At 31.9% G+C, this 16,208-nt stretch overlaps 1 protein-coding gene and 1 pseudogene across 1 annotated transcript; one reads left to right on the forward strand and one right to left on the reverse strand.

Moving 5' to 3' along the window:
• Window positions 1-6,620: 6,620 nt before the first annotated feature.
• Window positions 6,621-7,747, reverse strand: LOC106339242. Its single transcript, XM_013778031.1, has 4 exons — window positions 7,668-7,747; window positions 7,447-7,563; window positions 7,108-7,211; window positions 6,621-7,014 (listed from the first exon to the last, which is right to left on the reverse strand). The coding sequence occupies exons 1-4, from the start codon at window positions 7,686-7,688 to the stop codon at window positions 6,621-6,623; spliced, it is 636 nt and encodes a 211-aa protein (XP_013633485.1). The 5' UTR covers window positions 7,689-7,747.
• Window positions 7,748-11,081: 3,334 nt separating this feature from the next.
• Window positions 11,082-12,716, forward strand: LOC106295043 (annotated as a pseudogene).
• The last annotated feature ends 3,492 nt before the right edge of the window (window positions 12,717-16,208 follow it).

The raw sequence follows: 16,208 nt of genomic DNA on the forward strand, positions 1-16,208 counted from the left end.
TGGGTTCACCCGTTGCTCTAAAGAGCCATACTGTATATAAAGGAAGAAAAAGGCGATCTTCTAGTTGTTTGCATATATGCTGATGACCTACTCGTCACAGGTTTCATCTTTGAGACTGATCGTTGAGTTTAAGCAAGAGATGGCTCGGAAGTTTGAGATTAGTGACCTTGGTAAACTAACCTATGATCTGGGTATTGATGTACGACAAACTGATGAAGGTATTGTGTTGTCACAAGACAAATATGCTCATAAGATCTTTGAGGAAGCCGGTATGCATAAGTGCAATCTTACTCATATCCCTATGGACATGAACATGAGACTCTCCAAGTCACCTCGAGAAACTAGCATTGACGAAAGGGAGTACAAACGAAGCATTGGTTGCCTCCAGTATCAATTAGTGTTGGTGTGCTTAGTAGATATATGCAAGAACCTAAGGATACCCACAGAGCAGATTTGAAGCAAATCTTCTGGTACTTGTGTGGTACTACTTCTTTTGGTTTACGTTTCACGAGAGCAACAAAGCAAGAGCAGGTGGGTTTTAGTGATAGCTTTCACAATGTTGATAATGCTGACGGTAAGAGTACGACTGGTCATATTTTCTATCTTGGTGATAGTCCTATAACATGGTGTTCTCAAAAGTAAGAGATTGTGGCATTATCGTCGTGTGAAGCAGAATTTATGGTGGCTACGGAAGCTGCGAAGCAGGCAATATGGCTCCAGGAGCTTTTGAGTGAAGTCGTTGGTGATGACTGCAAGATGGTGGCTATTCAAGTTGATAACAAGTCAGTGATCTGATATACTTACGAAAGCCCTTACTCGAATTTGATTCAAAGAAATGAGAGAATTCATTGGAGTACAAGTCGTGTGTGAAGATGAAGTCAAGTTTAAGGGGAAGAATGTTGGTTTACGCTTGGAGTTAGCTTGAACCACAAGCTATCGTAATCCTATTTATTAGGATTATCTATAAAAAAATTAGAAAATATAGAAAGTATTATTACTAATAGGATTAGGAATTGTCTGGTCTTATATATATTATGCTTATGATGTTGAATTACTTACGGATTGTGTGAATGATTAGCTTTAGTCTTGAATTGTTTTTGATAAAGCTTTGGGTGATTAATAAGAGAAAGACTTCTTGTTAAAGTGATTGAGATTCTATATATATTACTAAAGAATATATCGTAGGGTAATAACCAATTTGTTTCGTCGGGCAACGATGTCTTTCAAAAATAAATTAAGATTAGTCTTTCAATAGCGTTTATTGTTGGTTATTGCTAATAGTGAAGCAATGTCAACACTAATACAATATAGTTATATATTAAGCCACATAGTCACAGTAGTAAGTCTGAGCTGGCAAAGAAGGGCCTACGTTGTTCGATAGCATCCTTTACCATACATCTCAAACTCAAGCAAGATAGCGGAGACTCCTAGAAAAAATATAGATAAGAAAACGCGAAATAATGTTGTTAAAAAAAAGAAGAAAAAGCCAAATATACATCTTTGACAATTACTTCATTTCAACGACGTGCTATCTGATTAACTCAAAAACACTATTTTATTATAATTTTGACACAAAAATCTTTTCCAACCCAACATAAAATCAAACCATTTTAATGCAACATTATAATTTCACACCAAATTTGGTGTGACACTATTCACCAAACTAAAACACTATTCACCCCACTAAAATACTATTTACTTAATTTATTAATAAATTAGACAATTAAATAAATGACAAATAAAAACATATAATATTATAAAATAGTTTTTAGTATAAAATTTGTTGTTATGGTGGAGAATAAACTTTTTTTAGTACTAAAATTACACTAAAATAGTGTGGTTTTGACACTAAAATAGTGTTATGGGTTGGAGATGCTTTTAGAGATTACACGTTACTTGTTTATTTTTATTTTTATTGTTAGTGACTTTGCTTCCTGTTTATGATTAAAAAAATATGGACGTCTAACATCAAGTATTATACTATATACTATTATATATAGAGATTTTTGTTTTTTGATGTCTACGGTTCGATCTTAGAGCATCTCCAACCCCACTCCATATTTTACTACAAAGTTGGGAAAATGGTGTTATGAACAAAAAATAAAAACAGTACTCTATAAATGGAGTAATGCTTTTATTTTTTTGTTCATTACTTCATTTTCCGCTCTTTTTTCTCAGTTTTTGAGTAAAATATAGAGTTGAGTTGGAGATGCCCTTAGATCGATTTTGTCTTCGCAGAAGGCGATTGTCTCTTCGTTTAGGCGATTTTTGTTATGTTGTTTCAATCAAATAAAAAATACTATATACTATTATATAACGATGTTGGAGTTGAAAATATTATATATACACACATACATGTATATACTATAAATATAAACGTTGTTGGCATTTTCTTCACAAAATTTTCTTTCTAAGAGCATCTCCAAAAAGAAACTCTATTTTGAAGTTTCCAAAACTCTATATTTGAAGTTTCAATGTGTTCTTCTCCAAAGTAAAACTTCAAACCTAACTTCAAAATTATTTATATTTTACACTATGGTCCTTATATTTGTCATAGTTGATGTAAATTCATAAAACTTCTATAAATAACTAGTACATATATATAAATATCACAGAAATATTAATTAAAAAATCTTACACTAAAATATAAAATTATAAATAAAAGTACATAATTAAATATTAAGCTGCAAGCAAATACTACATTATTCCATAAAATTATTTCCGTAATGCTCTCATATATAATCAACTAGTGCATTTCGAAGTAAGAAATGATCTCTTTATTTTTTTATTTGTAGATTACGAGCCAAAAATTGTTGAAAACAGATATCCTCATAATATACCCGTTGATAGTTTGATATCATCAAACAAAACAATCCTTGATCTTTTAAACGAAAGAGCAACAAGCAGGGAAAAAGGTCATGAGATGATTGAATTACGACTGCAAAATGAAGCAAAAAAGTTAGCTTTTAAAGAAGTAAAAGAGGAAAATAAAATATTGCTAAAAAACTTAGCTTATATCGATGATGTTAATATTCTTGAATACATTCGATCTGAACAAGAAAGAATCGTACGAAAAAGGCGTCAAGAGCAACAACAACAATCATCTTCGGTTACACAAAATTTGTTTGGACAATATTTTGGAGATTTGGGAGGTTCTGGAGCAAATTTACAAGACTATTAGTGTTGTTATAATATTTAAATTTGAGTAATAATTATGTCTTCATGTATCTTTTAAATAAATTTTTATTATGGTTTTTTGTAATATTCTTGTTGTTTAATTCTAGTTTTAAAATATTATAAATCTTGTTTTAAAATTTTTATTTAATTTCATGTGTAAAACTTAAATTTATAAAACAAATTTGAAATATTTATGAGATATAAAAAGTTTTAAGGATTAAAATAATAAATAAAAAAATATTTAAGAATTATAAATATGATATATAATTGTAAGGACCAAAATGAAAATAAAAAGATGAAACTTCAAATTTGAAGTTTTGAAAAGTAAAACTCTATATTGGAGTTTCACTCTTCAAAATTTTAAATTTGAAGTTTCTTTTTGGAGAGCAAAAAATTTCATATTTGGAGTTATAGAGTTTCTTTTGGAGATGCTCTAATGAAAAGAATAAAGTTAGCAAAAATAGAAAGAAAGCATAAACGCTAAGCTAAAGATTCTTGGGAAATCTGTTTTTTTAGAGCAAAAAATGGTAACTATGTCCCTTTAAACTAATTTATACTACTTTATGTCCTATTAGACTATTTTTTTCCAAAATGGCAGTAATGCCCTTAAAATTGTAATTTTTTTAAAAATATATATATTGAGTTCGACAAGGGAGATCGATCGATCCCACTTTACAAGTTATAGTGGATCGATCGATCCCGATCATTATTCAGAACAAAAAAAAACGCGAAATATATACTGATCGACCTGGTCCATTTCACTCGATCGGCGAAGGTCGATTTACACAGATCGACCGATCTGTAAGAATAGATCGATCGATCCCGTGCCGAGGAAAGAATCCCAAATCGATTTTTTGGTTTTGTATGATTATATCCGGATTGATTCCCACTTGATTTGAACCGACCAAGCATGATTTCAACTCTTTAAACTCGATTTCTCTGGTTTGAAACCCATAATTTCCCATTCACAAATAAAGGGAGACAAAATCAAATTCTCACCCAAGTTCATTAACCCTAACTCACTCAATTTCACTCTAATTTGGACGATTATTTGGCCTAACCCATACGATTTCGTGAGCTTAACTTTTTTATAACTGGAAAATATACCTTTAAGTTCATATAGGTATTTTAACAAATGTTACTATTTTCCAATTTTTTTTTGTTTTTAAAACTATTTATTAAAATTATTTTCATAAATATTAAAGGGTATTATAGAAAAATATGACACAAAATATAGATTAGTCTAAAGGGACATAGTTACTATTTTTTTGCTCTAAAAAAACAGTTTTCCCAAGATTCTTTTGGGTGTCTGATATTGGTTTCAGTATCATTTGTATCAATAAATTTTGAGAGGCAGAAGAATTATTTATCCGAACTAGGGATGTTAACTACAAGGTTAGGGCCCAACCCTCTTTTGTTTATTATAAGCACAGTCCTATTTTAACCCAGTCCTATTTTAACTCTATTATAATCAAGGGTTAGAGCTGGTACCAGGGTTAGCTCATTTAATTGAAAAAAATATTTCATTTATTTTTGTTCTTAAGTTTTAAAGATAAAACTAGAAAAATTAAGATATGATATGATTCTTTCCTCCAATTTGTTGAGCATCAAAATCAAAAGTTTTCCTCCAAATATCGTAAAATCGAGTTTTTGCTCCACAACTAAGAATAAAGTTTTTCCGTCAAAAAACAAAAATTATGTTTTTTTCCGCCAAAACCTAATTTGAGTTTTTCCACCAAAACCACAAAATCAAGTTTTCCCGCCAAAACCGCAAAATCGAGTTTTGCTGTCAAAACCGGCAAATCAAGTTTTCCCGCCAAAACCACAAAATCGCGTTTTCCCGCCAAAACAGCAAAATCAAGTTTTCCGCCGAAACCGGCAAATCGGGTTTTCCCGCAGAAACCGTAAAATCTAGTTTTTCCGCCAAAACCGCAAAATCGAGTTTTCCCGCCAAAACCGCAAAATCGAGTTTTTCCGTCAAAACGGCAAAAACGAGTTTTCCCGCCGAAACCGGCAAATCGAGTTTTTCCGCCGAAGCCGCAAAATCGAGTTTTTTCGCCAAAACTAAAACCGCAAAATTGAGTTTTTCCACCGAAGCCGCAAAATCGAGTTTTTTCGCCAAAACTAAAACCGCAATATCGAGTTTTCCCTCCAAAACCGGCAAATCGAGTTTTTCCGCCAAAACCGTGAAATTGAGTTTTACGGGTTTTCCAGAAAAACTTAATTTTACGTTTCACGGGAAAATTCGATTTTGAGGTTTTGGCGAAAAACTCGATTTTGATTTTTTGACGGGAAAACTCAATTTTGAAGTTTTGACGAAAAACTCGATTTTGCGTTTTTGGAGGAAAAACTCGATTTTGTTGTTTTAGTTGAAAACTCGATTTTGCGGTTTCGACGGAAAATTTCGTTGTTTAGTTTTTGGCGAGAAAACTCGACTCTAAGTTTTTTTTGGTGAAAAACATTATTAAATATTGTATAATAGTTATGTGAATCAAAATAAAATGGTTAGAATTTAAACTCGGGTACTATTAGGGGCCAGTCCTGTTTAAACTCTGTTTAAAAAATGAGAGTTAGAGTTACAAATGGGTTTCCCTGATCTGAACACACTTTATTTCAAATCCATAAGGCTGAATCACCTGTTTCGGCGATCTGAAGTTCAAACGTTTACTTTTAGAGTTGGACCGATGAATATTATTAGTTAATGTCGCGGAGAGCAAAAAAATTGACATAGTGGAAATGATAAGGGACAAAAGAGGACAAGATAATGATGAGATTGAGTAAAACAAAAGTTGGACAGAGATTGGAGAGTTATAAAAACCAGAGAACAAATGATTGACATAACTCCAATTTTCAAAATGCATCGTAAAGGTGAGTTTCTACAATAAGATTGCGATTACGTATACTGTAAATGGGTTTAGACTATAATAAAGGAATTAAATGTCGAAAGCCCAAATAGCCCATCTTCATCTCCTCCGAGCTCATCATAAAACTCCTCATCAAGTCCTTTTTTCATCAAGACCAAACAAATGTTTCAATTCTCAAGAAACTCAGTCATAGCAACATCTACGTCCAATGGAAAGGACACTATATATATACAGAAACATACGGTACCGTATATGCAGATGAGATGCAAATGCGCATACATGATAAACCAAACACCGTTATTGGTGTGTCCACAAGAGACATACGTACGTATAAGATGATAATACAAACACTTGTCCAAAGAATTTGGAGAATAAAAACATAGTATAAAATTATAATTATAGCTAACAATGTAAAAATGAAACGATAATTTTGTTTTCTTAAATTGAATTAAAAAAACACAAGAAGAATCTTAATAAGAACATCAAACCCATACTACAAATCACAATCAAACTTCTACCTCATAAACGATGACCGATCCAGAAACTTTGAATTCTTCTTCATAACTTTTTTTTTCTTCTTCATAACTTCCTTTCTCCTAACACCCGTTTTTGGTTTCTCTTTTTCGCTGTATCAGAACGGGCAATGCCATGATCATCACGTGAAGCTGAATCTTTAGTTATTGGATCCACATTAGCAGTGGTACTGCTGGTTTGGTAGTTTTGGAAAATTCCCAATAGGTTCTCCGGACTAAATGCATCTCTCGAATACTTCGTCTCTAGAATCTTCACTATCTCCGAACTCACAAAGTGTCCTGGACGCAAATCTACACAATCTTTGTCAAACCCAAGCCCAAATCTTTGAACAAGCAAGCTCCTTATGATTTGAAGCTCCTTAAGCTCGCCGATTCTTGATGCAGCAAATATCAGTCCAGCCATTGCTTCTTTAGTTTCTTCTGGTAAGAGATGAACATCGCTGGAGAGAAAAACATAAGTAATTAGGGTTATGGTACCGTGTGTCACAAGTTTTTAAATGGTACCGTGTGTCACAAGTCATGGAACAACTAACCTTTGACGATCTAAAGGAGAAAAATTCTGTAATATGGACGTGCAGAAGTAGTCGACTTGATCATAAGCTGATAACATTTTCTCGTCCTCGTAGGATTGCCTCGTCTATGGTATGGAAAATTTAATTGTCACTTGTCAGATAAGACAACTAGTGATCCCTCAAGATATGGATCAAATAAGAATACTTAAATGGTGACTAAAAGTCTAAAAGTCAGAGCCAATCTAGAGTATATATAATCAAGTGAAGTATTGGTAGTAAATCTCCAAAAATTCTAAAGTTTTTTTATAGAAAATTGTCTAAGACCTCCAAACCCTTATGTAGCAGCATGAGATTACATACCTTACGACGTGCTTCCTGTAAGCGATCGCTATCAAGGAGCTTAGCGACATCAGACCGGGACTGTTTAACCATACAGTCTCTTCGTCTCCGATGAATCTTGACAGAACATTGCAGACTCTGGATATGGAGTTTGCTACAAATAAGAAATACATCAGATTAATCAACACTTAACAATAAACAAAACCCTTTATCGTTTAACGTAAGTAAACAAGGTTTCTTACCACTTTGAAGCTTGTCGCCATCTTGAAGAACGAAACCAAACAGCAAAAACATTACGAAAGCATCCAGGCTTCGGTTCTTTATTCTTGGCACACGCCGTTTCCTTCATTCGGTTGGAAGATGGAAAGAGCATTTTTTAAAGAAACATAGGAGTAATAATGAGATGTTAATGTATCTACAGAAAATAAAATCTATTATATATTTACCCTTATAAAGTGGAAAGCTATTGAGTATTATGATTTATTTATGGTACTAAATCTGGGAAACACGGCTTTTCTTTTCCAATATGGAATGTGAAAATACTCTTGTTGGACCAACAAAAAAAAAAAGAATTGTGAAAATCCAAATAGTTGTGTTAATAGATGAACATTGATACATCTAGGCATGGACTTTTGGGTACCTGTTGGTATTCGGATCAGATTTTTCGGGTTTTCGGGTTTACGTTCCTAGGGTTCATACTAAAATTTTATTAGTACGAGTCGGGTTCGGATAATAACACTTCAGGTTCGGTTCAAAATTGTATTGTGTCGTAAAACCCATAAAGTAATCATATATCATACAGATTTGGGTTATATCGGTTCGTTTCAGATATAACTGAAGTAAAAAACAAAACTTTTGAAGCAAAACATAAAGAAAAACATCAAAATTAAATAAAAATTAATCTATCACACATAAAATTGATAAAATAACAATAAAATGTTAAATCAAGCATGAAAACAAATATTATTTGTAAATAATATGTATTGTCGTATAGAGAGTAGACTATTTATTTCAATGAACAAATTATAAAATACTTATTTATAACTAATTGGGTACTTAAAGCATTTATTAAAAATTTAATATTTATTATTATATATCATATTACCACAAATATTAATTTTAATAATTGAAATACTTATATATATTTCAAAATATTTATATTGACTATTAATTTCGGATTTTTCGGGTTACTCGTTCGGGTTCGGTTAATAACACTTCGGGTTCAGATATTTTTTGTACCACCCTACAAGACATGTTCGAGTATTATTACATTTTGGGTCGGATAACGGATCGGATTTTTGGGTTTGGATTTTGGGTTCTGGATTTTATGCCCAGGCCTAGATACATCAGTAACTTCACTAATAATAGGAACTCAAAAAGCATTGCATGAGTTCATTAATCAGCGGCAATTCAATCGTCGTTTGTTGAATTAATGAAAGCAACATTGTGCGTTCTACCATTGTAAATCTGTAATGCCTATGTTGCGTTGAAAGAGGGTCTTCTTAAACATCTCTATATATATATATATATATGACGTCTTTGACATAGATCTACACGATAAAATACAATAAAATAAAATCTAAGCATTTTTTTAACAACAAATGCATATTTTAAAATGCAAACGCTAGATGGCTAAGTCTGTTACAATGGGAGAGATAATCAAAGATAAACTGATAAGTTAACATAACTAAACCGAAAAATAAATGTGGCTTAAGAAAAAAACCCGTAGAAAATTTTTATTTATAATTCTTGAACCTCCGTTCGAAGGAACAAAAAAGTCGAAATCGACGTCAAAAAGTTCAACCACTAAATTTTGGGATCAGTTGAAAGATGTCTCCGAAGATGCATGGATCTTCCGACATTGCAATGAAGCTAAGCATCTATTTCCAAATCACTGTAAGAAAATTTGTTACTGTATCTTTAAATATTTATTATATCTAAATCTTAAAGACTTAATGAAATTAGTGGTCATATAAAGATATACATATCTCTTATATATTAAAGTGCAAGTCGCCTAACGAATTAAAAATTGCCATGTGGAAAAAATTTAGAAAAAAAAATAATTGCCAAGTGGAAAAGTTTTACAATTTCTTAAAAGCGTAAATGCAAAAAAAAAAAAAGAATTAATGCAAAAACATTTTCGTCTCTTTATCTTAACTGTTTAAAAAAATTAATATATATACTGAAAATCCCTAAGATTTCTCACCCATGAACCCATGATTTTGTAACTGTTACTCTTTCTCTACATCAACTCAAAATGCCTATAACTTAAACTGATCTTTACTTGCTTTCATAAGGTTTTAATTCCTAAATTCTTTGTAACAAATTCTCTCTAAAATACGATGGATCGAAAACTTCTATCGTAAGCACAATATCAAATCTACAACATTGAGAAACATTACAACATTGTTTTGTAACTACGTGTCATTATGAAAATGAAATTCAGAATATTTAGAAAATTATTTTGGTCCATCGTAATTTATATTATACTTTTCATTAAACTAACTATCAAATTAATAAATAGTTTACAAAAGAATATTCTCGCACTTTCCTTAAATAAAAGGTACGAAATTACCTAATATGATTAACGTATATATGACAATTAATGATTATGAATAAAAAATATTTGATAACAATTTTGTATCTTAGCTCCTTTTTGTTTAATTTTATATTATTAAAATATATTAAACAATCAAATTAACCACATAATAAAAAAATTGTATTTTAAATTTTTAACAACGACTATAAATTATTAAAAATGTTAAATATCTCACACTAAAATTTTGTGATCAATGGTTTAACTTTTTTTTTGTAATAACAAAATACAAATGATCATAAATAGTATGAATATGAAGTCTCATTTAATAGAAATTCATATTATATATTAATATAGTTTAAAATTAAACTATATAACATATAAAAATACATTATTTTAATTTCTAAATTTGTATTGAAACAATATTAAAACCTTAATATTTTAATTTTGAAATTTAAATTGAAAAAAATCACATTATAAATTTTGTGTTTATCATATGAATATGAATTCTCAATAATAAATATTTATATTAAAATATACTATATATTTATGTCCATGTGATTGAATTTTAGTTATATACATATAAAATAAATTAAATGATTGTGTTGATTTATTTATCAAAAAAGATCATAAATAAACAAAATGTATTGTTTTGATTTATATGCTTACTCTAATATAATTATATACATAATGCGTAAATGAACACAAATAAATATTAATATATAAAAAATTATTTATATATATAAAGTTCATTTCGCACAATTGCGCGGGTGTTAACGTAGTAGATAGTTATGACTTGTGAACAGCCGGTTGTTGTGTGGGTTTAATAAATGAACAACATTTACTGTCAAACTGTTATTATCTGAGTTGCTACTTGCTACTTGCTACTTGCTACGTTGAAGGGAAAGAAAGATCAAAATAAAGAGAGAGGTGTTTAATCCCTTTAATCTATTGGTAGAGTAGGGAAGGGATCCGTTACTACTGATTGGGTGAACACTCTGTGGGCCTTTTACATGCCCATTTCTTGTTGAACTTTAGACCCATTAAAAGTTCGACACATCTAATAATAACATCAAAACGTTGCCGTTTCTGATCGTCAAACAAGCTAAAGCAGCTTGTCCCGTAGGTTTGACTTCTGTCCTAAAACCCTAAAAATAATTTAGCTGCTGTTTAAGCAAATTAGAAAGAACAAAAAAAAACAAATGGGGAAGAAGAGAAAGCACAGCGAGACCGAAGCGGCGGCGCCGGCGAAGAAGGACGATTCAGCTCCGGAGAGACCCAAAAGGACTCTATTGGGTTGGAAAGACAAGAACGAAGATGCTGAGGAATCTAAAGCCAAGGCAGCGTCTGCGTCTGGGTTCAGGAACAAAGAGAAGGTTCTCGTTACTTGCTCCCGACGGATCAGTTTCAGGTATCGGCATCTGATGCTGAACATGGTGTCGCTAAGAGCAGTAAAGGCGCAACTCTTAATGAGCTTGTTGAGCTTAAGGGCTCTTCTTCCTGCTTGTTTTTCGAGGTAAAGCTTCCATCTTTTTAATACGTAAGTCCCAGAATCAATTGATACTCTGTTGTGGTCTGATCTTTAAGTGGTCTTAATTTAATTTCAAGAAACTGAAGGTGTTGGTATGTGTTTGTTTGTTTTGGTGTTCAGTGTAGGAAGCATAAAGATCTTTACATGTGGATGGTCAAGTCTCCTAGTGGGCCCTCTGTTAAGTTCTTGGTTAATGCTGGTAACTTCTCCAGCACCTCGTACATTTAACTCATGTTTTAGCTTATGTTTTGTTCGTCTCTGACTTAAATTATGTATTATGGTGAAGTTCACACGATGGAGGAGCTGAAACTCACTGGAAATCATCTGAAAGGGTCACGCCCACTCTTGACATTCTCATCTAATTTTGATAAAGATGTACACTGGAAGCTTTTGAAAGAGATGTTAACGCAGGTTATTAATCCCATTCACTTATGTTCGTGGTTAGTTGGTTTGTACCGATTCTAATTAGGTTTCTCTTATCTCTTGCAGGTATTTGGAATCCCCAAGGAACATAGAAAGTCTAAACCGTACCATGACCATGTGTTTGCTTTCTCAATTGTCGATGACCATATATGGTTCCGTAATTACCAGGTTAGTTAAACATTATTAGCATCCCAGAGATCATTTCCTTTTTTTAAACTTGATTTAGCTAAGTGTAGGTCTGTTTTTATTGTCACATTGTAGATATCTGTGCCTCATAACGAGGCAGACAAGGTTGCAAGAGGTGGTCTTGATAAAATGACTCTTGTCGAGGTATATGGATATGATTATTAGTCACAACACTTTGCGTTATTCTGATTGATTGTTTCTGATTGAAATATAATTTTGTTGACAGGTTGGTCCAAGGTTTTGTTTGAATCCGATTAAGATCTTTGGAGGCAGCTTTGGAGGTCCAACCCTTTACGAGAACCCATTCTACGTATCTCCAAACCAGGTACTTGGCTTCTCTCTCGCCACATTTTGCTGAATGCACCTTTTAATAATATGGAAGTTATACTAATTTCTTTCAACGTTGTTACTCAGATCCGAGCATTGGAGAAAAGGAATAAGGCTGGGAAGTTTGCAAAGAAAGTCAAAGCAAAAACAAGAAGAAAGATGCATGAACTCTCCAACCCATTGGAGCCTGATGAGTTCACAGTTTTGTCTCTACTCTTCCTTGTTATGTTTTCTTCTCTCCCTATCAAAATGTGTTGTTCTGTTTTCATGGAATGATAAGAGTTCATTATTTGCAATATAAAGTGTTTTTGCTTCTTTATTGATGTCTATTTACACAAAAGAAGTGCGTTAACATAAAATGCATCAGAACAAAAGAGCCAACTCAAGAACTGAACCAATTATAAGAAAAGATCAACGGGTATTAGCTAGAGCCCAGTTAGCTTCACTTCCTCTCCTAGGGATGACACTTATCTTAGAACAAGCATCCACTTTAAAGTTAGCTCCACATATCACACCTTCGCTGTCAATCCTCGGCATCGCCTTCATCTTGTTCTTCGGATGTTCAAAGCTCTTGAGCCATGTCTCACTGTGAAACATACACCCTGCAAACACAACAACACACAATCATCAGACTCTCAAATGTTGTTTCTTTATATTACAAGCTTTGTGTCTTTGCCTTACCAGTAGGGAAATGAGCAAATGATTTAGCCGGAGAAATGAGACGCCGGGCTGTTGAGCTCTTCCGGTGGGTGAGCAAAAGCTTTTTGAAATATTGCCAACATTTTGATTTTTCTTTGATCAAAATTTGAATCTTTTGTTGTTTGAATGTTTATAATAAGGAGAAAGTGTTTGAAGTATAGATCATGATTAACCTTGGTCTTTTAGTTGGAGTTTAAGTTTGGCTAAAAGATGGTTTTTAGTTTTTCTTAGATTTTAAAGAAAGAAAAGGTAAGAACCGTCTCTTAATAGAAAAATGTAAAAACAAACAGAAAAATATCAAATCATGAATTAAAAACTCCTTCTAAAAAATCAGGGTTAATCATGTCTGAAGAATGTATTTATATGGATTAATTCCACGTTATGATGACTTGGATTTTATTTTTGGATAAGACCCATCTCTGACATGTCCTACGTGTTCTTATCCATTTCTTTTCTTAATTTATTCTTTAATCATCTGTCTTTTTCAGAATCTAGTAAATAAACAACCGAAATCCAACAACTGAAATCCAACAACTTATTTAGATTGTTTATCTCTCTTTAGAATGTTTTTTTCTTTTTTTTTTTGTATAAATGTTAAATTTATTCAAACTTGCATCCCAAAAATGCTGACAAACTTTAGGGGTTTTATTAATTACATTCTATGAATAAAACACATCAATTACTTGGTCTTGAAGCTAACTAGGAACTAAGCCCTTCTTCAAACCAAGCGTCTCCCAACTTCTTTAATAAACTGAATCTATTTTTCATTGCTTTGTCAATGTCGCTGATCAGTTTCTGCGGTGTTGAAAGTGAACCCTCGTGCCTCTGAGTGTTCCTTTCTCTGCATAGATGATAGAGTAGTCGTCTGGAACATGTACTTGATCGTGTAGCTTCGCAATTTTGGGCCAGCTCGAACTGGTTAGCAAAGCCAAAATCTCGTCTCATTCAGTGGTGAAAGCATCATCAAGCAGACCCAAAAAGGATGACTGTTTTTTTTTCTGATATCGCCACCTCTTAATAACCTTATTTAAGCTTGTAAATGGTTATATTACTTTTTCATTTCGGATAAAGGTTTGTACTCAGTGGCCGAGTGCGGACGTAGGCTTCCGGTTACGGGGGAACGTGCCCCTACTCTTTTTAATTTGATTGAACGATGACCCACATGATGATGGGACCGTATTATATAAATTACGGAAAACTGAATATTGTAAAGAATAAAATTGATAAAAGTATACCAAAGATTAAGAAAAGGATGATACAACTGCAGAGGCGAGATATTATCTCTTTCCTTAACTCAAAATACGTCCCGTAGTGCGACGGTTTGATAACGTAATGAGTCTCAAGATACAACTGCAAAAATCTTCTGATTTGCGTCACTCTATCAGAAGCCTGGCGAAACTAGTTTTGTGTATACTCTCAGACTCAAGGAAAATATCAAAGAGAAAGAAGAGAAAATAATAAATAATTGTCTCGGGTGTGTTGCTTTCTACACAAGTGCTCTCCTTTTATAATCAAAAGGAAGTGCATGTTATGCAATCTAAGGAGTCAGCCAACGTACGAATCAATTGTAGTAATGGCATTGATTTCCAAGATTCTTGTAAGTTAGCTTTGCAAAGTAATGTCTTGATTTTGACCAATTCAACAACCTTTATTATACTTTGCTTGGGTTTATAATTTTATATATAAATATACAAATTATCATGAATAAGAATAACTAAATAAGTTGATTGACATAATGTCCAATTAACAAATTTAAATTCAAATTCCAACCCATATATCCAAAGTGATCTAATTTGCTAAATATTTTATATTTAACCAAATTTAAAACTTTATAAGTTTTGCAAGTCACTCACTTTGGACCTCCATTTCTCATTCAACACAACTCTGATTTTGACAACCAAATACACTAACTCATAGTGTTCACGGTGACGATTGCATCGTGCCCAAGTTCCGGTTCTTCCGACAGACGTCTCCGTCGAAAAACCCATCGGAAAATTGGTCCACACCACTTTGTCAAAAACGAGTTCCAACATATGCTACGTCTCGATGAACCTTATAGGCAAGCATGCTTCCATTTTTGTACTATCTAGTACAAGCTGAAATATCATAACACTGTCTAATGAACCATGAAATATCAAAATCTAAGATTTAAGCTTTAAGCTTATATAATCATATTTTTGTGCAAATATTTATAAAAGGTCAGCTACAAAAAATAATATTTGTAAAAGTTAAGGTGTGAAAATTATCATACTTTTGCAAATATTCATGTTTAAGGATTTTCATTTACATTATTTTTACAAATATATTATCATCAAACAATTTAACTTTTCCAGATTCTCCTATTTTAAGGCATTGGACTTTGTTAATATATCCATGATTATTATTATTGCATTGGCCGTTTTAAAGTTAGAAAAGTGTATGCTAAGAAACTTGACCTGCTAATCTTATCTACTAAAATAGAAATCATGATTTTTCTTTTATGTATGATATTTTTTTTGAACCAATCTACTAAGAAGTCCTTGCATTTTTATTTGTCCTACCATTTATTTTCTAATACTATCACCTAAAAATTCTAGAAAATCTTTTTTGGATCTTTTTAAATTTATTTCCAAAAATGAATTAATTTATATTAAACTATCATAAAAATCATCTTATCTATGAAAATAGAATTTATGACTTCTTTCATATGTGATATTTCATTTTTAACCATCTCTCAGGAAATTCTTATATTTTATTTATTAAAATAGAACTCGTGACTTCTTTCAGGTATGATATTTCTTTTTGAACCATCTACTAAGATGTCCTTACATTTAATTTGTCATATCATTTATTTTCCTAATAACATCACCTAAAAATTATACAAAATCTTTTAAAAAATATTTTCAGGATCATTTCAAAATTTATTTCAAAGTTAATTAATCTAAACTAATCACCATCTTATCTATTAAAATAGAAATCATGACTTATTTCACATGTAATATTTCATTTTTAATCATCCATAGGAAATCCTTACATTTAACAATCCTATCATTTATTTTCTTAATAATATTACCAGCAAATTCTAAAACATCTTTTTTTTTT

This window comes from Brassica oleracea, chromosome C1 (assembly GCF_000695525.1).
Source record: "Brassica oleracea var. oleracea cultivar TO1000 chromosome C1, BOL, whole genome shotgun sequence".
Taxonomy (NCBI): domain Eukaryota; kingdom Viridiplantae; phylum Streptophyta; class Magnoliopsida; order Brassicales; family Brassicaceae; genus Brassica; species Brassica oleracea.

Excerpts from the sequence above, each read along its gene's own strand:
- LOC106339242 (XM_013778031.1), bottom strand. The coding sequence starts at position 7,688 with ATGGCGACAAGCTTCAAAGTG. Across the intron at positions 7,564-7,667 it reads TGGCGACAAGCTTCAAAGTG|AGTCTGCAATGTTCTGTCAA; the intron begins GTAAGAAACCTT and ends CTCCATATCCAG. Across the intron at positions 7,015-7,107 it reads TCTCCTTTAGATCGTCAAAG|CGATGTTCATCTCTTACCAG; the intron begins GTTAGTTGTTCC and ends TTTTCTCTCCAG.